Source organism: Pongo pygmaeus, chromosome 16 (assembly GCF_028885625.2).
Source record: "Pongo pygmaeus isolate AG05252 chromosome 16, NHGRI_mPonPyg2-v2.0_pri, whole genome shotgun sequence".
NCBI lineage: Eukaryota > Metazoa > Chordata > Mammalia > Primates > Hominidae > Pongo > Pongo pygmaeus.
In genome coordinates this window covers 96,912,760-96,940,069 of record NC_072389.2, presented here as the reverse complement: position 1 = coordinate 96,940,069, position 27,310 = coordinate 96,912,760, and the positions used below count along the sequence as shown (strand labels likewise).

Sequence of the window (27,310 nt, the reverse complement as noted above, 5' to 3'; positions counted from 1 at the left end):
AGTTAATTAATTAGTTAGTTAATACATATTCTGGGTAGAAAATCTATCCTGTTTTTAACTAATGATAAAGGAAGCCCCTGGCCTGACATTTTGGCTCAGGGTTTAAAACATAAACTCATTCTTTTGCCTTACTTGCACTTTCCAAAAACTCACAGGTTTTGAAGCAAAAGCTTCATGGGTACTCAGAGCCCCCAGATCCCAAAAACGGCACTAGAAGCCTGCAGATGATGCTTTGGGAGCAGACCAAAACTAACCTTGGCACTTTTTTTTCTTCTTGGGGGCAAAGGGATTGGTTTTACTGCAGGATGAAACTGAGATTTCAATAGAATTGCCTTCGTCAACAACGTCCACGGGTGAAGTCTAAAGCCCTGTTTACACAAAATAATTTTCCACCATGTGTGATACTCAATAAAATAATTTCAATCGAAACCTTAAATCAGCCAAGTATGAATAAAGTCAAAGGAGGAATACTGGTAAGGATAGGAGAAATGCCCCCAAGGAAGCTAAAGAACACGCGTGTATCCATGGAGGCGCCCAGAAGAGGGTTGGGGTTTTCAAAGATGAGGTGTTTTCCAGCTCACGACCAGCAGATGGCAGCATAACTCAAGGAAAGAAGCCAGGCTCCTTTCATTCCTTAGATCACTTTCAAAGGTTCCTAATCAGTCAAGGAGAAAAATACCCTTTTTATTCAAACAAGTTGCTGGGGAGGGAGTGGGCAAATTATGGGCTTCAAATAATAGTGGGTATAGGTTTAGTGTCTGTTGGTTAAAAAACATATACCGTATGACGAAAGTTACAATGAACTCATTACAGTTTTTGAAGAAATTTATATTTTCATTATCATACAAAAGCATCTATGTACATTTGAAGCATAGAAACATGGTAGAAAATGTGTGAAGACAATCCACTCCCAGACAATCCGTGGCACACCTATACATTCCCAGACCTAGGCAATAATATTGGCTGCTATAGTTACCATTATTAGCATTTTCATTATCACTACTATCAATATTATTACTCATATCACAATGATGTATCCACTAAACATTGGGAACTTCAGAAATGAAGTCTCCTTCAAAGATTTCATCTCTGCAGGGAATGGTGTCACCCCAGGTGGGCAGGGGGGCATCTAGTCATCCATAATGTCCCTCAGGGGGTCCTGAATCCACAAGATTCATTACCCATCATCCACAGGATTCACCATCCACCCATCATCCACAAGATTCACCGTCCGCCCATCTTCCACAAGATTCACCATCCACAACATCATCCACAGGACTCACCGTCCACCCATCATCCACAGGACTCACCGTCCTCCCATCATCCACAGGACTCACCGTCCTCCCATCATCCACAGGACTCACCGTCCGCCCATCATCCACAGGACTCACCGTCCTCCCATCATCCACAGGACTCACCGTCCTCCCATCATCCACAGGACTCGCCGTCCTCCCATCATCCACAGGACTCGCCATCCGCCCATCATCCACAGGACTCGCCGTCCTCCCATCATCCACAGGACTCGCCATCCTCTCATCATCCACAGGACTCACCGTCCGCCCATCATCCACAGGATCCACCGTCCCCCCATCATCCACAAGATTCGACACTGCTTTCTTCAGCCCCTGTTTCCTCCTCACTCCCACCCAGCAGTTTGCTGAAAGCCCGGAGAAGCTGAGCAAGGTTAAAATGACAGAGTGAATCAAAAGTCTCCACTTTCTGCCTAGCTAAGTATCAGAACTGCAAAACCTGCTTCTTACAAATCACGAGGACTCCGCGTTGTATTGACTTTAATGCAGAAAGTATCATGTAAAACAGCACCTCTGTAGGAATGAAGAGTTTCCCAATGAGAAAATATTTGTAGTTGTCAAGAGTACAAGATCTGGAGTCCAAATGCATGGGTTGGGAGATAGATATTTCTATGTATATTAGCTGTGTGATCTTGAGCAAGATACTTAACCTCTCTAAGCTTCTGTTTCCCCACTTGCAAAAGAGCAAGCATATTTCTTGTTCCCTGGAGTTTTGTGAGATAGCTACGTAAGGCATTTAAGGTAGCACCTGGCACACAGCAATGCTCATTACCATTGGCTGCTATAGTGACTATCACTGGCATTATTATCATTGTCACTGCTACCATTAGTATTACTTGTATCAAAATAATGTATCACTAAACATTGGGAACTTCAGAAATGAGGTCTCCTTAGGGAATTCATCTCTTCAGGGAATGGAGTCACCCCATGGGTGACCTCTAGTCATCCATAATATCCCTTAGTTTTCAATATTTCCAAAGTATCCTAATAAAGCAAGGGTGACATTTCTTCCTTGGCAATGTCAACACAAGACCTCCTGACATACTAAAGAGCTCAGACAATGAAACATCTTGGGGGAACTGCTTTCTACCACCACGAGCATTAGAGCTGCCATCCCTGGAGTGGTCACTCTGGGCAGAGGATAATGACTCTGAACTGTCTCTGCAGCGGATGTGTGCATGGGTATATGAGTATGGAGATGTCTGCAACTGGGCTTCAGCATTTTAAAAATTCTGAAAATCTGAACCCATGTCAATGATACTTGGTCCAAAACCTTCCTTCCCAAAGGTCTGATATTGGTAGAAATAATATTCTCCTTTTTATTGCACACTTTCTCACCTTAAATAACAGCGAGCCTTAGCTAAAGTCTAGCCTGTAAGAACAATATAGAATAAACTGAAAGAGGTATCCTTCCTGGGCTTCACCCAGCCATTCCTTTCCTAAAGTGGCCAGGAGTCACTACAGGTAGGGACTTTACTGAGACATCAGACGCACATGTGGGTGCAGACAGGGGGAGATAGAACATTCACCGGCAGTGAGAATTTGTGGTGTTAATTTTGTATTGAAGTGGTAAATATGGGGCAGTTAATGTGACTGACATTGAACTATCTGGGCCTTGGTATTTCAGGTGCCGCTGTATAGCTCATGGACACCCATTTACTTACCATTCACAACCTGATGAGCTTGCTAAGTACAGTTCAAGAAGGGACACAGCAGAGGGGTAAATGCTCAGTTTAGTGAATAATGTGGCCTTGGGTAAGCATGATTAAGGCCCTGCCCTGATCCATCTTGAGGGTTTCAGAGGACAGTTTCAAAGAGGCATTCCTAAAGCACAACAGGGTGGATGGCCCATCTCATTTGTCCCAGGACCAGGAGGAGGAGGAGTAAAATGGATTGAGGAAGCAGCCCCACAAAGATGTGAACAGGACTTTTCTAATCCTCCACTGATTTTTTTTTCCTCTAAAAAACACTCCTAGCTGACTGTGGACCATACTGATCAACCCTCCAAAGTAATATTAGGTGAAAGAGTAACAACAGGGCTTTATTTGTCCTGGCATGGAAAAGCTTCTAGGGTCAAAGTAAAAGCTCAACACCCAGGCTTTGGACTAGTTCAGGAATCTTAGTAGTAAGAGCCCTAGGCCCTTTCTCTGGGCAGCCACTCTTAATGGGATATCACTTGGAAAAATGGCTCAACTGACTGTCCTCAGTCAAATGTCTCCATCCTTGCATGAAATAGCTCTCGCCAGGAGATTAGGGTGTCTGGAGCCAGCACAACACAGACACAGCCACTAGGGGAGCTATGGAGTCTCTGGCAGCCATGACAAGTTGTGATGATGACACCAGCCTTGGCGCTCATTCCCGGCCATATTTGATTCTTATCTTCCCTCCGGCTCCCTCCCAAGAACAGTCCCCACGACTGTCACCCTGATGTGAGGGAAGCCCGTGCTCACTCACTTACTTATCATTCACTAGTTTCCCATGTTGGTGGATCTGATTTTCCATCGTGAAGTTGATTGTGGCGCCGTACACATGCTCACCAAAAAATACCTTCATTTTAGACTTGTATTCTTCATCTTGAAAATAGCGAATCATATCAGGAAACCAAACTGTCAGTCCATAGTAACTGGAGTGGAGAAGGCAGAAGGTTGGAACAACAACAGGATTAATTCTTTCATGATCAGGGTCTACATTCTTGACTTGACGTAGATCAAACTCATTGAAAATACATTAATTTGGATTATTAGAAAATCTGACAATATAAATCCTCATATTAATAAATACAAGGGGAAAAATATGACCACCTCCATAAATGCTGAAAAGGCATTTGATTTAAAAGAAATTTTTTCCTGATACAAACACCAATAGATTAGGGGTTGAGGGACACCTCCTTAACACATAAAATATACATGTCTCAGCCAGAATCTTAGTGAATAGGGAAACACTAAAGACATCCCCACTGGCTGGATGTGGTGGCTCACACCTGTAATCCCAGCACTTTGGGAGGCCGAGGAAGGCAGATCACTTGAGGTCAGGCGTTCGAGACCATCCTGGCCAACATGGCAAAATCCCATCTCTACTAAAAATACAAAAATTATTCAGGTGTGGTGGCGCACATCTGTAGTCCCAGCAACTGGGGAGGCTGAGGTAGGAGAATAGCTTGAACCCGGGAGGCAGAGGCTGCAGTGAGCCAAGCCCATTCCACTGCACTCCAGCCTGGGTGCAGAGCAAGACTCTGTCTCAAAAAAAAAAAAAAGTTTCTTCTTTGTAGAAGCCACTAGAGTTGGTTTTCTGTTACTTGCAACCAAAGCATCCTACCTGATACAAATTCTAAGTCAGAACTCACTGTAATCCTCAATGTGTAAAGGAGGCCACTGAGGCACAGGGAATTACGAAATTTAAGTAAGACAGAACTTACCTTAATGCCATGGCAAACCAAACCACGGCCAGAATCAGTGTATTCATTCTGTAGGGCCCCATCACACAGTACAGGGCATTATCCCAGACCTACAACCCATACCAGAGAAGGATTGTTAAAGAAAGCAATGTGTGACTTTGTTTCTCCCACAAAGAGCTCATTACTCAGATTTTCTAATAAGTTGCCTAGGAACCCATGGAGAGAACAGGTACCCCACTGTCTCCTAGAGGCAGCAAAACTGTCCAAATACAAGGAAAGCCTCTTCTCTTCTTACTGGCTGGCCTCATACTCTGACAGTCCAATAAGATTTTCCCCGGGAGCACAACATTCCATGAATGTGATTGAAAGCACACTGAGTTAGGACTTCAAGGCACTGAGTAACCTTGACTACTGAGTTCTACGCCCTGCCTGTGGGCAAGGGGGATATTGCAAACATTTATTGACCATACACCGCGAAGACCAACCAGTCCCAATAGACTCTGGCTGTCTGGCTGCCTCAGTGCTCAATAGCTGACTGGCTCCCTACTTGGAGGAGGCAGTGCTCCAGAGAAATGGCATTGCCCATTTAGAAAAATGTTTCTTGGAAATCAAGAACAAGCCTCAAGGGGTCGTTTATTTTACTCACTTCTTCCTCCCTGTGGATTATTTTAAAATTTGCTAGAGAGAAGAATGTTTACTCACACTAGACATTTTACTTATATTCAAAATCCCTGCCTTGGGAAGGAAGAACAAAGAAAAGAAACTAAGATTTAGAGAGTTTTCAGCTCCAGGGCACACAGCAAGCTAGAGGCAGACATGGGCTGGAGCCCAAACACCCCCCTCCAGGGTTGCTTCCTCTCCATCACGTTGGTGGGGATGTTCAGGAGCTGCATTTTTCATCCACTAAGGTTAGGGACTCCCATAGAGCCACATTCTCATCCAAAGTAAGTTCCCAATCATACCTGCTTGAAAATGGTCTTGAATCTGACCAGCCAGCGCTGGTACCAGGTTCCTGTTGAACTTTGGATCTCAATGAATTCATCCATTTGTTTGGGAGTTTTGATGTTGGAAACCTGAAAAGTAAAAATAGGATATAGAGAATTTGAACCCCACTTTGTGTCAGAGTTTTCAATGCATAGTTTAATGTAACTATTTCAACTGATTTAGGACTAGAGGAGTCTGCGATTTCTCAAAGAGCATACTCAAAAAAAATTCAAAAACAGTTTCCATCACCTCCTCCAATAAACTTTTCATCTAGGGATAAAGACGAGTCATAGAGTGTCTCCATCTCTTTCTTCAGCCAAAGGACTGGGGATATGAGGAGACAACAGAAGGGAAATACAGATGCGACTGGACAATCCGCGGGGAGAAAGCAGTCCTTGGAAAGTGAACAACAGACTCATCATTTCCCAAGCGCTAGGTCTAAGACAGCTTGGCTATTCTTTTTTAAACCCTAAAAACAGTGGGGTTTTTTGTTTTTTTTATTTGTTTGTTTTTGTTTGGTTTTGTTTTTTGAGACAGAGTCTCGCTCTGTTGCCAGGCTGGAGTGCAGTGGCACGATCTCAGCTCACTGCAACCTCCGCCTCCCAGGTTCAAACGATTCTCCTGCCTCAGCCTCCCGAGTAGCTGGGACTACAGGCCTGCACCACCACACCCAGCTAATTTTTTTGTATTTTTTAATAGAGACAGAGTTTCACCATGTTGGCCAGCATGGTCTCGATTTCCTGGCCTCATGATCCACCTGCCTTGGCCTCTCACAGTGCTGGGATTACAGGCGTGAGCCACTGCGCCCAGCCAAAACAGTGGTTCTTAAGCTTTTGGGAGGGCCAGGCACCCATTTGAGAATCTGCTAAAGGCATAGGCTCTCTTCCCAGAAATGTCAAGGACATGACCATTCTGTGAGCCTCCTGGACTCATCTTGCCACTCCCAGCTATGCAGCCTTTGCAAATGATCTTCCGCCTGAGGTCAGACAGGGAAGCTTCAGAACTAACACAGCAGGCTTTGCAGTAGAACTCTTGGCTGGAGCTGGGCTTCAAGCTATTCAATACCTTCATGGATGTTATATACCCCAGCTACAGACAAAGGAGGCTACAGGGGAAGTTAACATCAACTCAGGAAGCACCTTAAAAACCACACCCCAAAGCCTTAAGATATCCTCTCAAATGTCAGTTTTTCCTTTCTTTGCTCCTTGGGGAAAATAACACTGTCTTCCTTTGGGATTAGGGAGTAGGTGTGTTGACAACTTCAATCACAATTACTCCCTCTAATTTACGATTCATTAGAACAATTGTCTATGATTCAGTCTAAATTAGAATATGGCCTATGTTACCCCAGCCCTGCAGATCGTGGGTTCTCAGCTGAATGCTTCAACTCCTTCTCCTTCCAAAGGTTTCACTGTGAGTTTGTGAGGCAGCCAAGGGCAGGGCTGGTAAAACCTAGAGCTCACAGCATGGGCACCAACTAAGAGTCTGACTGCCCTAAGCTCTCCCTCCAGGACGCTGAATACATCTATGAGCACGTCTGCTGATGGGGCACGCACAGGAGTTAAACAGGTAATGCCTTCAAGCTGGGCTGAGTACCCACCCCTGACTGCCAACCACAGGCTGGTTCTCTAAGGTCAGTTACCACTTTCTGGTTGTCTCTCTTTTTTCATTTCTTTTTCTGGCCCATCCAGTCATTTACTTCTACATCATTAATATAATCAACAAGTCAGTATAGAATACTGAGCCCATAACCTTTTTAAGTCCTTCTTCCTGTTGGGTTAAAACTAAAAGCAGAAGTTATGCCTCAGAGCCTAGTAACTGGCACACATGCTGGGATAAGACCAACTCCAACATTTCATAACTCTCCGCACATTGATTTCTGCCTGCACTTCCTTCCTCCAGGTGCACTCCCACCCCGAAAATGAGGAACTCTGATCCTGTTGTAAAAGGCTTTCGTGTCTGAAAAATGGCATTTTTATTTATTTCCTGGCTAAGATCTCATTCTTCAGCATTAGGCGGTTATACTGTTAAAATAACTAAATGGGAGGCCACTCAACGGAGGTGGCTCTAATGCCCTGGGTTGCCACATCATCAGGCAGAAACCTAACTCAGAATTTTAAAGAAAATGAAACAAGCTCAGCCAATCCCAGTTGGCTGAGTGGGCACTGGCTATATTATCTTGAACTTCCCACTGGAATAATCCAAATGAGGCAATGGCTCAAACTCTAACCCAGCAAATATTTTCTCTGCTCTGCCTCCATGTTCGACCTATAAAAGCCTCTCCCTCGTGCTCCTTAGGTAAAGCCCTGACCCACTTCCAGTGTGAGCTACCTGACTGATGAATCACTGTCTCCATAAATAAACTCTCTAAAATTTTAATGTGCCAGAGTTTCTCTTTTAACACAGTAGAATGCATCGTCAGGAGAGAATGTGCAATCACTTCTCCAAAAATGGGGCTCCCAGTGGGGCCTGTTTGGTTGGTGTAGAAGGAGTCCTTCCAGAAGCAACAGTTAGGAAACGCCTAGCTGAGCACCACTGCGTGGAACCTTCTGTACGAGGTGCCCTAGAGTTAGACACAAGTGGGGAGGAGCTGATAGTGTGCCTGGGACAGGCAAGGGCAGACAGGCAGAACAGGGTAGGGAGGAATTATCCAGCAGGACTGCTCCTGGGACAGTCTGTGTGCATTTGAAATAAATCTGTTAATAACTGCTCGAGGCATGGGGAAATCTCAGAAAGACACTCTCAGATTTAAAACACTAGTAACCTACTATGCATAAGCAAGGAGAAACTGTTTTATTCCAAAGGGAGAAGAATAGAGAGAAGGCAGAGGAAAGGAGGTGGAGAGACTGAAAGGGAGGAGAGGCAGGGAGAAAGGAAGGAGAAGGCTGCACTCTGCGATGTAATTCCTCTGTTCACAAATGTTCGGGAAGCCCATTCAACCCAAACACTTGGTATGAGTGATATCTGTGTCTGTGTGTCTGTCTTAATGTGTGTCTGTGTGTGTGTCTGTGTGTGTATGTGTGTGTCTCTGTGTGTCTGTGCCTGTGTCTGTGTGTTTGTCTTAATGTGCGTCTGTGTGTTTCTGTGTTTGTGTTCCTGTGTCTGTGTGTCTCTGTGCCTGTGTGTCTGTCTTAATATGTGTCTGTGTCTATGTGTCTCTGTGTCTGTGTGTCTGACTTAATGTGTGTCTGACTTAATGTGTGTCTGTGTGTCTCTGCGTCTACATGTCTGTTTTAGTGTGTATCTGTGTGTGTGTGTGTCCCTGTGCATCTGTATGTTCCTGTGTCTGTGTGTCTGTCTTAATGTGTGTCTGTGTCTGTGTGTTTCTGTGTTTGTGTTCCTGTGTCTGTGTGTCTCTGCATCTGTGTGTCTCTCTTAATGTGTCTGTCTCTGTGTCTGTGTGTGTGTCTGTGTGTCCGTGTGTTCCTGTGTCTGTGTGTCTGTGTTCGTGTGTGTCCATGTGTTCCTGTGTCCGTGTGTTCCTGTGTCTGTGTGTCTGTGTCTGTGTGTCTGTGTTCATGTGTGTCCGTGTGTTCCTGTGTCCGTGTGTCTCTGTGTCTGTGTGTGTGTGTTCATGTGTGTCCGTGTGTTCCTGTGTCTGTGTGTCTCTGTATGTGTGCCTATGTCTATGTGTGTCTCCGTGTCTTTGTGGATGTGCTTGTGTGTGCCCGTGTTTCATGCCAGGTTGATGTAGTGCAAAAACCAATCCAGCCAATGTGGAGTCAGAGACTGGAGGCAGAGACGGGAGACCATGGAAACATCTTCCAGAAATAAGCAGGAGCTCAGAGAGAAACTTGGACTTCCTCTGGCCATGGAACGAGGCAGCAGGGGCAGGGTGGCAGGACTGAGCCAAGTACACCCAGAAGCCTCACCAGTGGTGTGGCTTCCACACCGGCAGCACCGCGGGAGCACTACAGGCCGTCACAGAGCCGGCGGGGATGGAAGATCGGGAGAATCATTGTGACCCTTAACATCTTTCATTTGGAGCATTTCTGTTCATTATGCTTCTTAATAAATGTTTGCAGTACATGTTCTCACTTATAAGTGGGAGCTAAATGATGAGAACTTGTGAACACAAAGAAGGGAACAACCAACACTGGGGTCTACTTGGGGGTGGAGTGTGGGAGGAGGGAGGAGGCAGCAAAGATAACTATTGGGTGCTGGGCTTAATACCTGGGTGACAAAATATCTATACAACAAACCCCTGTGACACACGTTCACCTCTATAACAACCTGCACATGTACCCCTGAACCTAAAACAGAAGTTTTAAAAAAATCGCAGGAAAAGCACTGGTCCCATATTTCAGATATTTTAGAAGCATTAGAATTGAGAAAATATCCCATTGAGGAATTTTCCATAAAATTTATAACTTGAGTTAATTTATGAAAAAATGTCATAATAATTTAAATAATGGTTAACATCTGTGTAGCACTTACTCCAAGCCAGGCACCGGTTTTTTTGTTTTTGTTTTTTTGTTTTTTTGTGTGTTTTTTTTGGTGTTTTACTTAATCCTTACAACAGCCACATACATAGATATGATTATCCCTCTTTTCTCCATGAGAAAAATGAGGCACAGAGAGTACCTTGCCTAAGGCCACATAGCTAGAAAGTATCAAAACTGGGATTTGATACTTTGGGTGCAGGTGTTTAGCCACCGTGTGATCCTGCCTGAAAAGCAGACGTTTGAAGCAACAGGTTAACAAGGGTAAATGGTTTACTCGAGACTGAAATTATGGAAGCTAAAAAATAAAAGCAGTGAATCAAAGTTAGGTAGGAGTTACTCCAGGAAGGTTTCCTTGAGAAAATGGATTTGCAGTAGGGGAAGTTATAAAAACAGGTGCACAAAGATGCCTATAGCCTCCTGGTTTGTCAGAGCATGGCAGGCAGGAAGACGGCATCTCTGTAACTATCAGGCCATCTTCATAGAAATTACCATTTACCATTTTGTTTTGTTCATTTGTTTGGTTTGCTTTTAAAACTAGCAAGAAACAAAATTCAGACTAATAGCCAATGATGGTAAGGATGTAAAGAAATGGGTCCCCTATTGCCTGTGGCATTGTAGATTGGTACGACCCAGTTGAAATGTATTATGATTTGGCAATGTATCTCAAGAGCTATAAAAACATCCAAGCTCTCTGAGCCAGCACTTTTATTTCTAGGAGTCTACTCCTAGAAATTAAACAATCCTAGAACATGAAGGGGAAGGAACTATATGCACAAGAAGGTTCATTGTACTAATATTTACAGGAACAAGATGGTAAAACTGGATAAATAAGCTTCTAACATTAGAGACATGTTAGGAAAACTGTGTTAATGTTTGTAACATTACTGTTTATTAAAATGATGATTATGAATACTAGGAGACAGCATATAAAACAATAATGAGTGCTATACTATTAAATAATACGTACACATAAATATACATACATATGCTTATCCCCAGAGAAATCTGTTTATTTCTGTTATCATTTTTTTTTCAGACACAGTCCTGCTCTGTTGCCCAGGCTGGAGTGCAGTGGCACCATCTCAGCTCACTGCAACCTCTGCATCCTGGGTTCAAGCAATTCTCATGCCTCAGCCTCCTGAGTAGCTGGGATTTTAGGCACCCGCCACCATGCCCAGCTAATTTTTTTGTATTTTTAGTAGAGATGGGGTTTTGCCATGTTGGCCAGGCTGGTCTTGAACCCCTGACTTCAAGTGATCTGCCAGCCTCAGCCTCTCATATGGTGTGGCTCTGCGTTCCCACACAAATCTCATCTTGAATTGTACTCCCATAATTCCCACATGTTGTGGGAGGGACATGAGGGAGATAATTTTAATCATGGGACTGGTTCTCCCATACTGTTCTCATGGTAGTGAATAAGTCTCACGAGATCTGATGGGTTTATCAGGGTTTCTGCTTTTGCAAATTCCTCATTTTCTCTTGCCACTACCATGTAAGAAGTGCCTTTCGCCTCCCGCCATGATTCTGAGGCCTCCCCAGCCATGCGGAACTGTAAGTCCAATTAAACTTCTTTTTCTTCCCAGTCTCGGGTATGTCTTTATCAGCAGCATGAAAATGGACTAATATAGCCTTCCAAAGTGCTGGGATTACAGGCATGAGCCACCGCGCCTGGCACCATTTTTAAAAACAACTAGCAACCTAAGGAAAAACCTCGAAGGATCTCCATCAAAATGCAAAGAATAATTATTATAAAGTAACAGCAATATCAGAGTCTTTGTTCTCCTTTTGACAAATTTTCTGTTATGTGCTTAAATTACTTTTTAGCAAACCAAAGCAGTGAAGAGGAGAACCCCCTTCTTATTGGCAGGCAACCCCACACTCACCGTGAACACTTTCTCTGGGGTCCCCTTAGCTCTCATGTTGGTGTCATGGACTTGCTTGAGAATCATCCAGGCTTCATCATGTTTGCCCATCTGGTGAAACCAAGGAAAGACACAGGAAAAATTCATTGCTGACTATGCCTTCTGTTCATTAGGGGTGGAAAATCCTACAAACTCAATGGGAATGTTGATACGAGCATTCCTATCAGGTCTGAGGCAATTGCACATGGACTCATTACCATCTAGGACCTGTGAAAGACCAGGACAAGCTTCCATCCCCAGCCATTCTTACAAGGATAACAAGGTTGTGCTTTCAAGGTGTAAATGCTAGGTAGTATCATCATTATACACTCTGAGTAACTAATCACAGTTATAAGTTGAATGGACTGTGGTGTGGGAAGCACGTTCGTCACTGATGAGATAAGGCAAAGAAGCAACGTGTTACAGGTTGAATTGTGTCCCCCCAAAAAAAGATATGGTGAAGTGCTAATCCCCAGTACCACAGAGAGTCACTTTATTTGGAAATAGGGTTGTGGCAGGTGCAATTAGCTAAATTAAGATTACGACATTCTGGAGTAGGTGGAGACTTGATTCGATATAACTGCTGCCCTTAAAGGAAGACATCCATACGGAGACACAGAGGCATCAGGGAGGACGCCATGTGACGATGAAGGCCACGACTGGAGTGATGCAGCTGCAAGCCAAGGAATGGTCAAAATTGCCACAAACCACCAGAATCTGGAAGAGGCAAGGAAGGAGTCTCCCCTACGGTTTTCTGAGGGAGCGTGACCTTGCTGCTGCTTTGATTTGGGACTTCAAGCCTCTGAAACTGTGAGACAAATGTGTCCTTTTAAGTCACTCAGTTTGTGGCATTTTGCTACAGCAGCCCTAGGACACTCGTATCCAACCAAGGTTGCAAAACTCCCTGTTGCATCTGCCTCCTGATCAGAGGGGTGAACACGGACATTCGACATGGAGGATCACTCTGCAGATGGCTTAGGAAGGAGGCAGATAAGTGGACTCTGCAGATTGGGGCTGGAAGAGCCTCAAGGTCCTGTTGCCCTTCTGCCTGCTCCTGCACTGTCTGACTTCCGCAAGCAGGAGGTTCCCCTGCTGTTGGAAGGCTCATGGGACTCATCTCTCAGGACACAGATGCAGCTGTCTGGTGGCTGGGGACCCTGTGTAGCTAAGAGACCTGAAGGGCTTAGGAGCAGCAACAAACTGTACCATAGCTCTCAGTACCAAACACGGAAAAACAGCAGCTCCAAAGAACTTCATTTATTTATTTATTTATTTATTTATTCATTTTTATTTTTATTTTTATTTTTTTGAGACAGGGTGTCTCTTTGTTACTCAGACTGGAGTGCAGTGACACAACCATGGCTGTCTCCAGCCTTGATCTCTGGGGCCCAAGCAGTCCTCCCACCTCAGCCTCCCAAGTAGATGGGACCACAGGCATGCATGCACCAAATCGCTCAACTAATTTTTTTTTATTTTTGTAGAGATGAGGTCTCCCTGTGTAGCCCAGGCTAAAAAACTTCCTAATCAGGACCTCGGGGGACAGTGGGTGCCGTGAGGCAGCTCAGGAGCTGCCCTTCCACCACTGCACAGCCTTGGGAAAGAGCTCCTGCTCTGGGCTCCACAGCTCTTGAACCATCCAGCATTTGCAGTCCGTGAATCCATGACCTGCCACCATCACAGCAGGCAGGGTACCAGATTTAATGATGAGTGAGGTCAGCCAACCCTGGGGGAGTTTGCAACACATAAGCAGCAGAGGATGTGGGACTAGGGGCTGAGAGAAGGAAGCGAGGCTGGGTTCCGTGGCTGTTTTGTCGCTCTCCCCCTGGTGGAAAAGCACTGACTCACCTCTAGCAGAAACCTTGGGCTCTCTGGCATGAACTTCAAGGCCACCATGGACACGGTGCAGGGCAGAGCACAGACGATGACAAACACTCTCCAGCTATGGAAGTGGTAATTGGTCCCCATGCTGAAGCCCCAGCCTGCAAAGGAGCAGTCAATCAAAGGATTTCTGGGACATGATCTTTTCCTCTACAGAAGAGTGACTCTGAAGCCCTGGCTCACAAACTTCAGGGCACAAGAGAGTCACCCTGGGAGGTGGTTAAAATGCAGACTCCTCAGCTGTGCCTCCGAAGCGTCTGAGTCATAAGCCTGGGATAGGAGCTGCATCTTGACAAATCTGCAAAATGATATTCCTCACATTGCAAATTTGTCAAAATCTGCATTCTGACAAATCCCCAGGTCCAGGCCTGGCCTGACATTTACAGAGCCTTGGATAAGAGTACAAATAGAAGCAATAGCCTGTATCTCTATAGAATCACTGTATTTTAAGATGGCAAATTGTTAAATGAAACATATTCTGTTTGCCTGCCTTGACAAGCAACAAGCTAGAAGTCTAGGCCCAGAAGTCTACACCCACATATGCCACATCCCCTTTTTAATCCCCCACCCCCTCCTTCCAAATAAGGGACCTCATGCAGACATGCGTGGACACACCACTGTGATGAGAATGGGCACTCCTGTCTTGATTTCTTGAGTCTATGGGAATTCCTGGGTCCTGAGCACCCAGAGCATAATCTGGATGAAGATGGGGATGGGGGTCATGGCCTCAGAGATGCCTTGCCTTATGGGAAGGGGTGCAGCCAGAGGAAGGCCAGAGCAGGGCCTCATACGACCCAGGGCTTCTATTGGCAATCCCTCTTTCCAACTTCAAAGGGCAATGCCAGCTCCAGGTGATTCTAGTGCAAAGGGTTCAGGACCACATTTTGAAAAACACTGTAAGCTGTTACACGACTACACAATTTTTTTCAATGAGGGACTGAACTTCTACATTCCAATGCATCCTATCATCACTGAAATGGGAAGATAACTAGCTCCTATTCAATCATCATTATTCAAAGCATTGCTAAAACCCATATTCAGAAATTACATTCAAGCATGGTTTTGAATATCCTCATGGGTAGCAAACTTCCCTCTTTTAAGTAATAAAGTGGAAAGAGCCTAGACTTTTGCAATCACAGAGATCAGAGTTCAAATTCTGGTCTGATCCCATCAAATTGCACTGGTGGGTTTTCGCAGCTGTAGAATACAGGTAACGATACCTCCATAGATTTGTCATGTGTGAACGCTCCTAGCAACCCATCATACTTCACCTGCTTTGAGAGTACATTTGATTTTTTTCAGAAATAGCTCCATGACATTTAGTGCCGAGGATGTTGAATAAAATAGATAAATATCAGCAAAGATCAGCAAAAGAATTTTTAAAAAATAGAGCCGAGGTTATAAAATAGACTGGTTTTCTCATGCCATAAAGTATTTCTGAAGACAATTCAAATGGTATTTGTGAAAGACAAGAGTATATAAATAAATATATCAATTTATAAAGTTTAGAGGGCAACAGTTATTTGGATATAAAACTTCTATTTCATTTACTTAGAAATATAACATATGGCCAACTCCAGGGGCAAACAGCTTGCCTTGAATTTTTATTACTCCCCGTTGTGGTTCAACTTGTTCTACTCGCAGCAGACTCCTTATCAATTATCTGCTGTTCCTGCAGACATTTTCTACTGTATTTGTACAATTAAAAGACTAGGTAGAGGGAATCCCGGTGTGGAAATGTGGGACTGTGGTCCCTTGGACAACTTTGGCCATAGCAACTGAACGCAAACCTCATCCAATACACTCAATCAAAATCAAATCTCTTTTTGCACAGCTTGGTCTCTTTCATCTCACTGAGGTTTATTCATTCATTTTAATTTTAATTAAAAAGCCTTTCCTTTCTCCTGGGAGTAACACTAGAAAGAGGAAGATAAAACCATAGCAATATTTACACATTCTCAGCTCACGTGCAAAAACTATTTTGGCATCATTAGAAGTAAAGGTGATCAAAACCACACAGCCGTCAAACTCAGATGGATAACCAGGGAAGAGGGGCAGAAGCAGTTATGTTTATAAAGTATTCTGCTTCAAAAAGATCTTTTTCTTTATGATAATACGCACAAATTATACAAAATCCATTATTCCCTCATGCCTCTACAGCTTTTATGGTGATTTCAGTAATCTGCATTTATCACATTCATTAGGCACATCTTCAGGACCCTAAATTAAATAAAATTAAATGGCAAACTGCTTCCAAATATTTGGAACAATATTAATTTGGAGGAAGCGATTGTTCTGTTTGCTGATCTTCTAGCTTGCCCTACTTTTCTCTGTCAGGATTTCACAAACAGCTGGTAATACTGACTACAATGGGAATTAATCTTCCATAATATATCCATTTTTTTCCTGAGCTTTACCCATGAGTTCACGGGAAAACATTCTGAGCTTTGTAATTTTCTTTCTCAATGAGCCAATCACTCAAATTCCTGGTGCCAATACATCCCCTTACTTGATTCTTGCAAAATCAATTAAACAGGTTACACAAGCTGTACACACAAATATCAGTCTCTTCTCTAAAGCTACACTTGCATTTGTTAGAAGATTAATGCATTAGGCACATTGGAAAATACCATCAAATATCTGGTTCACTGCAGACAAAACATCTGAGGCTTTAGATAAATCATGGCTCTAGTTACACCGTGATTCTAGCCTACCATATTTCTAGGATGGCTTTCCCCCAAGTGAATGCCTGTTTCAATTAAGCCTGATCATCCAAAAGGCTTCTATCTTAAAATGGAATATAAAAGTCTCAGATATCATACAGGCATACACATAGGGAAATGTCCTGTCCATTTGGGGTAAAATAATTTTTTTAATTTTTTATTTCCATAGGTTTTTGGGGAACAGGTGGTGTTTGGTTACATGAGTAAGTTCTTTAGTGGTGATGTGTGAGATTTTGGTGCACCCATCACCCAAGCAGTATGCACTGCACACAATTTGTAGTCTTTTATCCCTCACCCCCTTCCTACCCTTTCCCCGAGTCCCCAGAGTCCCTTGTGTCATTCTTATGCCTTTGAATCCTCATAGCTTAGCTCCTACTTATGAGTGAGAACATACGATGTTTAGTTTTCCATTCCTGAGTTACTTAATTTAGAATAATAATCTCATTTGGGGTAAAATATGTAACCATAAGCCCTGCTGTCAGCCCGCAGTGGTCAGACAATTACCATGAGGCCCCTCTGCCATGGACATCCCATCTGTGCTGGTCAACATGTCCCCAACCTGAGTTCTTTTATTAATTTCCTAGAAATCAGACACTTAGACAATAGTGTGTGTGTCTGTGTAAGTGTGTGTGTTTGTGAAGTGAAAAAAAGATGCACTTTGTAGTGACTATTGTGGGTTGCTAGCTCCCCTCACAACATCCTCCTGCCTTTTCTTCACCACTGTGTTGCACACCTGTGGTTTGGGTGGGACTGACCCTACCCCTAGCTCCAGGGATGGGGAAGGAAGTGGATCTAAACCCTCCTGGACCTGCATCCCCTGGTATATAGTGGTTGGCAGAGGTGGACACATGACCAAGGCTGATCCAATCAGAGGGAAATCAAAGACCCTTTCTCATTGGTCAAGTGTGAGGGCGGGCTTTCCCCATGAAACAAGCAGTCTGCAAACAGAAAGCCTCGTATTGCTAATGCTTCCAGAAGGGAAGCTAGCCTGAGTACTAGAATTATCTTGGAAATTTTCTCAACCTTTATTCCTCTGTGCACCCCAAGAATTGCCAAAGGTTCGGGCTGGCAGGTATATCTAGAGCTGATTCTTTTTGTGTCCTTTCTCCCCTCCATTTTACAGGTGAAAGAACCAAGGCTGAAAAGATGGCTCGACTTGTCCCATATCACACAGCGCCACTGTTGGATTCAGCTTTTATTCAGATTTCAGTTGCTTCCCTCCATAAAAGGTTTTTCAATCACTTCATTTAAATGTGAAAATAGGCCAGGCACTGTGGCTCACATCTGTAATCCCAGCACTTTGGGAGGCTAAGGCGGGTGGATCACTTGAGGTCAGGCATTGGAGACCAGCCCGGCCAACATGGTGAAACCCTGACTCTACTAAAAATACAAAAAATTAGCTGGGTGTGGTGGCACACACCTGTAATCCCAGCTACTTGGGTGTCTGAGACACGAGTATTGCTTGAACCTGGGAGGCAGAGGTTGCAGTAAGCTGAGATCATGCCACTGCACTCCAGCCTGGGTGACAGAGCAAGACTCCGTCTCAGAAAAAAAAAAAAAGGAAGTGAAAATAATCCCTTAGTATTCAAACATTTGGACCAGCTAACAGAGAAAATGATATTATATCAAGAATTGTGAGGAAAAAAAGAAAAAGGAAAGCAATGCCTCAAAACCATATGATACAAGGGCAATTAAAGTGTGAATTTCAGTGAGGGATAAATTGCAGAACCTGATAGTAACAGTAATACAATTTTGTATCTAAAATTATGGAGAACTAGAATGACAGAATTGGCTGGAAAACTCTTCAACTCTTTATTTCACTATTCCTTTTCATATTTCTTCTGTTTCTGATATAAAATCCAGTGGATTTTCAAGTACTAGATATGGCAAAGACAACATGGTGTTCCCAAACCCACTTCCTCTACTTTGTGGGCCCACAGCTAGATTGTTACCCAGTGTCCCTTGCAGAAGGGTGTGAGCATGTTACAGATTGGGGCCACAGGAATGTGAGCAGAGATGGTGAGTGTGCTCCACTTCCTGACCTTTAGTCAATCTACAACTGCCCATTCTCTTTCCCCAAACCAGAGACCTTGTAAGCTATATGTTGAAGATGACAGAATGACACAATGGAAGGAGTCTAAACTCCAGAATTACTGATGGAGTGGAGCCACCTGCAGATCAGAAATGCCAGCTGGACCTCACATAAGGGAGCTTTTACTGTGTTAAAACACGGAGATTTCAGGGGTTATCAGCTTGTCAGGGTAATGTACCCAGTAACACCTTAACTAATACAGTAGGTACTGTCTAAACCAAAGCTTGTTCTTAAAAAGATATACATGGAGCCTCCTTTAGCTGAGAAAGCACAGCAGAGAGGGTCATAATTAAAACAAGACAATAAGTAAGTGGTAAAGTATCAGTCTGTCTGCTACCCCCTCGGGGTCTGAGGATTCTAAATCACTGCTAAACCTATACTCATAATCAGTTATTTACCAAAAATGATTTTGAATGATGATGATGATGATAGTATTACTCAGTATACTCCAAAAGCAGAATCAAAGTCAAAATTGCTGCCTTCTCCCTACTTTGCTCTTGACGAAACCAGTAGTAAAAGTTGATGTTGCCAGGTCTCTGTCCAGAGAATAGTGTTTACAATTATCCAGGAAAATAAAATTGTCCCAGCTGAAACCATGACCTTGTCTATAAGGGCTGCTGCACTTTCACAGCCAAACAAGAGTGACAGCAGGCACTAGGGCAGAAAGAGTACAAGCCTACCGCACCTGAGGGGACATCAAGACTCCAGCCCCCACTCCACCACATGCCAGGGACATGGCCCTGAGCAAGTCACCAACTTCTCTTGGCTTTTGTCACATACCTGTCATCGATTAAATCAGGTTACCAAAGCCTAAGTTGCTCAGGGGGAGGAGGGCTGGAGGAGATGAAGGTTGAAACTATTTCAAATAAAAGTAAGGAAACAAGAAAGGGAGAGAGGGAAGGAGAAAAGGAAAAATGAAGGAAGGGAAGGAAGGAGGAAGAGAGGGAGGACAGGATATATTTTTCAAAAAAGACATTGAATTGAAATTAACAATGTGTCTGCAACGTTAGAAGTTGTTAAGAAAGATCAAGGTCACATACGGGAACTGTGCGTGAGTACATGGAATAAGGCTGAGGATAGGAACTATTGTTTGGGTGCAGGAGCCACAGAAACAGGGGCCCCTAGGCTGTTTTGAGCCATGACTCACCATAGTGTGGGATGATGCTCCAGGCCATGGCAGATGCGTAGAGGCCCCCAGTCATCCAGAAGATGCCCAGCCAACTGAGGTGTTCCCCTCGCTTCTCCCGAGACAAGAATTCAGAAAAATAGGCAAAAACAATCGGCAGAGCACCCCCAATACTGCAAAGGAAAAATGCCCGAAAGAATCAAGTCATACACTAAAAATGGTCATAGCAGAAGCCAAGTTGCCTATACCCCACCTTAGGCTCTGTGGTGAAAGGACCCAGTGAACTTGAGAGACCAGCCAGGTAGTTCCTCTCTACATGTGGGAAGCAGTCTTGGATTATTTCGACATTGCGTGCTGACTTCAGAGGCTAATCCTAACTCTAACTCTTTCTAAGGTTCAACTTTAATACAGTATTCTGAAAGTCAAACAAAAACTCAGTCAGTCCAAGGGTTTCTGGAGTTACCTCTCAGAGCTAGAGTACCAGAATGGATGGGCCATTGGTCTGGGAGGGTCCAGCTCCAGCTCCCTGAGAACATACCCGATGCCTGAGATGAGTCGGCAGAAGAGGAAGGCTCCATATCCCTGCACGAAGGAAGAGAGGGAGGCGAAGGAGGCATTGACGGCCAGAGACATGCTGAGGACTCGCTTCCTTCCCAGCTTATCAGCCAGGCCTCCCAGGATGAAGGCCCCCGCCATCATTCCCAAGTAGACTATCATCCCTGCAATGAGGGGAAGGAGGGAGAGAATAGAGAGAAAAGACAAAAGATTAGAGACTATCTAATGTTTACAAAATACAATGTTCATTTTTACTTATCCTAGAATTTCTGTCATAGACACAAAATGGTGGAATGTGATATTTGTGGCAAATTGGAAGTGCTATACAAATATGACTTCTTACAAACGTTATCTTAAAAATGGCCTCACATATACACAGACTAACACAGATCAACCAAAACTGAGATAGCTGTAAGGCCAGTCATTTAGGTACATAATCTGCAGACAAGGGAAATGCTGTAATTTTTTAAGCAAGGAAAGTCTTTGTGTTGCAAAAGCCTTCAACTGGTGGATTATGTTTAAGGAGAGAATTTCCAGGGTAAAGTGTGGCAAAGTGTATATTAGGAAGGAAGAAAAACAAGGTAGAAGTGAAAAACAGCAATTGCCAGCAAGGCCAGCTATGTTATTACCATCCAAGAAGGACCTTTCTTCAAGCTACAACCAATGTCTAGACTTAAGGAAATGTAACATATTTGTATATGGTGTGAGATAAGGGTCCAGTTTCATTCTTCTGCATGTAATATCCAGTTTTCCCAATGCAATTTATTGAAGGACTGCTTTCCCCTATTGTGTGTTCTTGGCACTTTTGTTGGAAATTAATTGGCCATAAATGTGTGAATTTATTTCTAAGCTCTCTATTCTGTTCCACTGGTCTATATGTCTGTGTTTATGCCAGTACCATTTTTTTTAATTACTATGGTTTTGTAGTATATTTGAAAGCAAGTAGTGTGATGCTATCAGCTTTGTTCTTTTGGCTCAAGACTGCTTTGCCTATCCAAATCTTTTGTGGTTCTATATGAATTTTAGGATTTTTTTTCTATTTCTATGAAAAATGCCATTGGAAGTTTGATAGGGACTGCATTGAATCTGTAGATTACATTGGGCAGTATAGATACTTTAACAATATTAATTCTTTCTATTCATAAATATGGGATATCTTTCCACCTATTTGTGTCTTCTTCCATTTCTTCATCAATGTCTTATAGTTTTCAGTAATAAAGACCTTTCATTTCTTTGATTAAATTCATTCCTAAGTATGTTTTAATGTTATTGTAAATGAGATTATTTCCTAGATTTTGTTTTCAGATACTTCATTGTTAGCACATAGAAACATTACTACATTACTATTTTTTATGTTGGTTTCTTATTTTACAACTTTACTGAATTTGTTTATTTGTTCTAACAATTTTTTGGTGGAGTCTTCAGGGTTTTCTATGTATAAGATGCCATCTGCAGAAACCATTTTACTTCTTCATTTCTGATTTGGATGACTTTTATTTCTTTTTCTTGCCTAATTGCTCTATGTTGAATAGAAGTGGCAAGAGTGGGCATTCTTGTCTTGTTGTTGATATTAGGGGTAAAGGTTTCAGCTTTTCATTATTGATTATGATTGTCAGTTGTGGGCTTGTCATATGTGGCCTTCTATACCTAATTTGTCGAGAATTTTCATCACAAAAGGATGCTGAATTTTGTCAAATGCTTTTTCTGCATCTATTAAGATGATCATACGATTTTTATCCATTATTATGTTAATGTGGTGTATCACATTTATCTATTTGCATATGTTTAAACATCCGTTCATGCCAGGGACAAATCTCACTTGATCATGGTGTATGATCCTTTTAATGTGCTGTTGCATTTAATTTGCTAGTATTTTGTAGAAGATTATTGCATCTGTGTCCGTCAGGAATATTGACCTGTAATTTTCCTTCCTTGTAGTGTTCTTCTCTGGCTTTGGTATCAGAGTAATGCTGGACTTGTAAAATGAGTTTGTAAATATTCCTTCACCTTCAATTTTCTGGAAGAGTTTGAGAAAGGTTGGCATTACTTATTCTTTAAATGTTTGGTAGAATTCAACAGTGAAGCCAGCAGGTCCTAGGCTTTTCTTTGTTGAGAGGTTTTTGGTTACTAATTCAATCTCTTTAGTCATTACTGGTTTGTTAAGATTTTCTATTTCTTCATAATTGAGTCTTGGTGGATTGCATGTTTCTAGGAATGTATGTATTTCCTCCAGATTACACAACTGGTTGTGTGCAATTTTTCATAATAATCTCCTGCGATCCTTCATATTTCTGTGGTATCAGTTGTAATGTCTTCTCTTTCATTTCTAATTTTATTTGAGCCTTCTTTTTTCCTTAGTCTAGCTAAAAGTTTGTCAGTTTTGTTTATCTTTTCAAAAAACCAACTCGATTCTTTAACTATTACACTTTGCTGCTCTTTATAGATAAGCATTTGTTAGATTCCTTCACTCTACGTTAGTTCATTCTTTCTTCATCTGCTCACCCCCAGTATTGCTTGCCAAGTGAGGAATGGTTCCATCCTTTCAAGGAGATAAACAATAAAATGTATGATTATCTATGAGTGAGAAAAAAGGTGCTCAATAAAGGTATCTGTCAGGTATTATTAAAACCCAAAAGAAGAGCAAACCTTGGATATAATTCACTCAATGTAGGAAGTCTTCCAAGAGAAAGACATTGAGCTGTTCTTGAAAGACAAACAGAATTTAGTCTGATTTCCGTTTGGTGACTGAGGCAAAAAGAAAGTCTGATATGTTTGGGCAACTTCTTGTAAGTAGCCTAGCGTGAGTAGAGCATAGTTCACGTAGGGGAACCTGGTGAGGGTTCAGGCTACAGGGTAGGACAGAAGCCAGATCATAAACGTGTGTGTGTGTGTGAAAATGTAGATTTATGGATGCATGCATGTGTGATTGTGTGTGTGCACATGGTGTTTGCATGTATGTGTATGGGCCCATAAACTGAAAGCAGGGAGAGGGAAAAGGGACTTAGAGGAGTGGTCCAGAGATTTGCTGAGAACTAGTCTCTACACCCCATACCCGGAGTCCACCCTAGAGGAAAACACTAGCATCCAATTAAAGTCAATTTTTTCTTTTACTTCAATAAGCTATCTTCAGCACTTCTCAAACTTTACTGTGCACATAAATCACCTGGGGATCTTGTTAAAATCATATTCTGATTCAGCAGGCCTGAGATGGGCCCTGAGATTCTGCATCTCTAACAAGCTGCCAGCTGAGGCCAGTGCTGCTGGTCTGGGGACCACACTTTGAGTAGCAAGAGGCTAGAGCACATCTGTCCTCCTATAAACAGTAAATAGTGATTAGAATCCAGGCCTTGGAACCCAAAGATCTCATTCACTAGTTGTATGATTTGGGAGCAAAACCTCTCACTTTCTGAGGGTATTAATCACCTCATTTATAAACCGATTACTGAACTAGAGATGATCTCCAAGCTGTCTTCCTATTCATTAATTTTAAATTAATTTTTTAAATGTAAATAATGAAAAATGAAGGACTGTGGATTTCCAAGGAAGAAGATATTCAGATTAAAAACATAAACTCAGACACAAATGTTTGATTAAACTACTTAACGCCATACAAGGCATCTTTTTTTTTTTTTTTTTTTTTGAGACGCTGTGTCGCCCAGGCTGGAGTGCAGTGGCGCGATCTCGGCTCGCTGCAAGCTCTGGCTCCCGGGTTCACGCCATTCTCCTGCCTCAGCCTCCCAAGTAGCTGAGACTACAGGCGCCTGCCACCACGCCCAGCTAATTTTTTGTATTTTTAGTAGAGATGGGGTTTCACCGTGTTAGCCAGGATAGTCTTGATCTCCCGACCTCGTGATCCACCCGCCTCGGCCTCCCAAAGTGCTGGGATTACAGGCGTGACAAGGATCTTTATGACATTGTACACATGGATCAAAATATCACAGGTGCTCCAAAATATGTACAACTATGATAAATCACTTTAAAAAGAATCAAATAATAACAATAAAGATATCCTTAACAAAAAAGTGGCTTCTAACCTACCAGTTTGCAATCTTAGCAATGAACACTGTGCAGTTATGAAGTTATTGTCTCTCAGCTCCAAAGCCACCCTTCTAGAACTTATTTGGTCCACAAATCCCGGTCAGTTTTGCCAGCCACTCTCTGCTAGGCTCTGCCAACAGAGGGCGCTAGAGGGAGGCTTCGGGGCCGGGGAAAGAAGAAAGGGCCTGTCCTTTCTGTTCCTGTAGGTTTCACCCTGACCACAGCAATTCCTTTCCAGATAGCAGCTGCATCCAATTAGCAGAGGCCACATTGTACTTCATTCTCCTCTCCGACACCAGCAACTGCCAGCCAGGGCCTCTCTTCAGAGAGCTGAGTTGCAGCTTTATGGAACCCTTTTTCAAGATTCTAAGTTATAATCATTCCAATCTCTTTCCTTTATTCTCCAAGCCCTAGGGGAGGTAGCTTCTCCCCGCATTTGCTACCTCAGTGATACTTTTCAAAAGCATTTCACCCACCTTGTTAATAATTTTTACATTAAAATCTCTCTTTTCAAATAACTCGTATGATTTCTGTCTCCTGACTATCCCATGACTGATCTAGACACCTAGACAAATTGAAAAACTTTAGAAGTTAGATGTTGAATCCAACCCCTTAGTTTTAACAGACGAGGAGGCTGAGCCCCACAAAGGGTCAATAACTTGCCCAGAACCTCAGTGCTGGCCAAGGACCTGCTGGCACGGCATTTCTGGTCTCCTGGTTCCAGGCCTGGTGCTTTCACTACTAAACCTCACTGTACAAGGTCATGGAGGTACCAGAGAGAATAAGAAGAGCTTCTCAAATGCTGTCTTTGAAGTCTAGGAAAAGGAAGAATGAAGGAAAAATGAGCCTATCACCAGGGAAAGGAAATACAAAATTAACAACGTCTCTGGAATGGTTGTGTTATTAGACTCATTTAAAATCTGTCTTTAGCAAAAGAAATTTAAAAAATACATTTGGAAAATTAGAGTGCAGTGGAGTTATCAAAAATTACCTTAGTGTGAAGCAGATAAGGAACTAGTTAGAAAGCTAGAAATTCAGTCATCCCTCAATTTCACTCAACAAGCTCGGTGGCATATTAGGGAAATGATCCCTTAATATACTGAGATTTTTGAGGAAATTGAAAACCAGGATTGCTACTTGCAGAGCAGAGGAGGAAGAGGAGGAGGAAGAAGAGAAGGAGAAGAAGAAGGAGGAGGAGGAGGAGGAGGTTGAAAGGAGGAGGGATGTGGTGGAGTGGAAGAGACTTTTAATTGGTGGTAACACAACAAAGGAAATAGAATACCCCTCCTTGGAAGAGGGAGGAGCCTGCAGTGACAGTCACCATGCAAGAAAGAGCCCAGTTCTGAGACTGAGACATCTGGGCCATGGTCCTGGCTCCATGATTACCACAGCATGCCTGTGGGCAGCCCATTCAGCCTCTCTGACCACTATTACATCTTTGTAAAATTCAGTGCTCATCTTTGCAGAGTTGTTAGGATTATATAGGGGAGTAGATTTAAAGTATCTAGCAAAATGCCTGGCACCAAAGTAAATGCACATTTAATAAAAGCTGCTATTGATGTTATTAGCAGTACAGCTTAAAATTGTCTAGGACCTTGGAAAGCCACAGGATTGAAAAATAAAAATAAGATGGTGATATTTTAAAAACAAGCCAATCATATACTAAAGGAATATGAGGAAAGAGGATAGAGAATAGCAGAGGAAATTTATTTTTAGTAGTATGCCCTTTAAATAGACCTCCCTCTCTCCTTACCTGGAGAAGGAGCCAGGTTCCAATTAAAAGCTTTTTTTGAAAAATATTTTCGAAGTTTCCTCTAACAAGACTTTGAAGGGGGGAATTTTTTTTTTTTTTTGCTAACTCATATTTCTTCAGTTCCCACATTAAATGTCATCTCCTTAGAAAGGCATCCCTGATGTTCCAAACTAAGGCTCCACCAACTTTTTCTATAAAGGGACAGAGCATAGATATTTTACTTGTAAAATGTACTTTGCCAATCTTCTATGGTCTCTGTCACATCATATTATTATTCCTAAATTTACAACCCTTTAAAAATGTTAAAAAAAAAAAATAGGTCATAGGTTTGTAGACCACAGTTTGTTGGTTCCTGTTCCAAATTTCAGTCGTCCCTGATAGTCTTTTGGCAGCATACCATTGCTTTTCCTTTGTATCACATGTCTCTATTTGATATTATATATTTATTTGTTTGATATTTGCCAAACTCCTGTAACTGTAAACTCCTGGACGAAGGGACCATGTTGACTTTGCTTGAGTAGAGTTCAACACTGTGTCTCTAGCACAGAGATGTACACATAGTAGGTACTCCATTAATATTTGTTCAATAAATAAAATAATCTAAAAGTAATTCCTATTCACTGTAAGAAAATCTGAGGAATACCCCCCAAAATGTATAAAAGGTAAAGCAAAAATCTATTCATCATACCACCACTCAGAGACAGCTGTTGTCAGCAGGCTTTATTTTTGTATTTGTATTTGTACGTGTATAACTCCATACTGTATTTACATGACAGAAATCTTTCTGTATCGAAAGCTTCATAGTCTAGCTTTTCACTTAATAAACAACTCAGCAAAGAATATTTTATGCATATGTCTTTGTTGGTGTTTCTAGTTATTTGCTCAGAATAGATTCCAAGAAATTGAATCATGAGATCGAAGGAGATCAACAAGTTTGTGGCTCTTGAGACACAATGCCAAATATCCTTCCAGAGAGCTGGCAGATATCAGAAACCTCTTTCCAGCTTTAGAGATGCTTTTCACACAGACAGAAGATTTCCTCTCCACACCAGAGGCAGCAAGATAAGATGTAACATCAAACCGCACTGGCTTACCGTGGTGACAAGAAAGA

The 27,310-nt window shown here is 42.6% G+C and overlaps 1 protein-coding gene across 5 annotated transcripts in view; it reads right to left on the bottom strand.

Annotated features, from left to right (window-relative positions):
- The window catches only part of SV2B (synaptic vesicle glycoprotein 2B), a 193,103-nt gene that overhangs the window by 20,586 nt on the left and 145,207 nt on the right, over positions 1–27,310 (bottom strand). For all 5 annotated transcript variants that reach the window (XM_054451622.2, XM_054451625.1, XM_054451626.2 and 2 more), the window contains 7 exons: positions 20,392–20,572; positions 19,875–20,026; positions 13,880–14,013; positions 12,017–12,106; positions 5,667–5,777; positions 4,726–4,814; positions 3,769–3,933 (listed from right to left, as the gene is read on the bottom strand). In XM_054451622.2, coding sequence (XP_054307597.1) covers positions 3,769–3,933; positions 4,726–4,814; positions 5,667–5,777; positions 12,017–12,106; positions 13,880–14,013; positions 19,875–20,026; positions 20,392–20,572 — 922 coding nt within the window. The remainder of the gene's footprint in view (positions 1–3,768; positions 3,934–4,725; positions 4,815–5,666; positions 5,778–12,016; positions 12,107–13,879; positions 14,014–19,874; positions 20,027–20,391; positions 20,573–27,310) is intronic.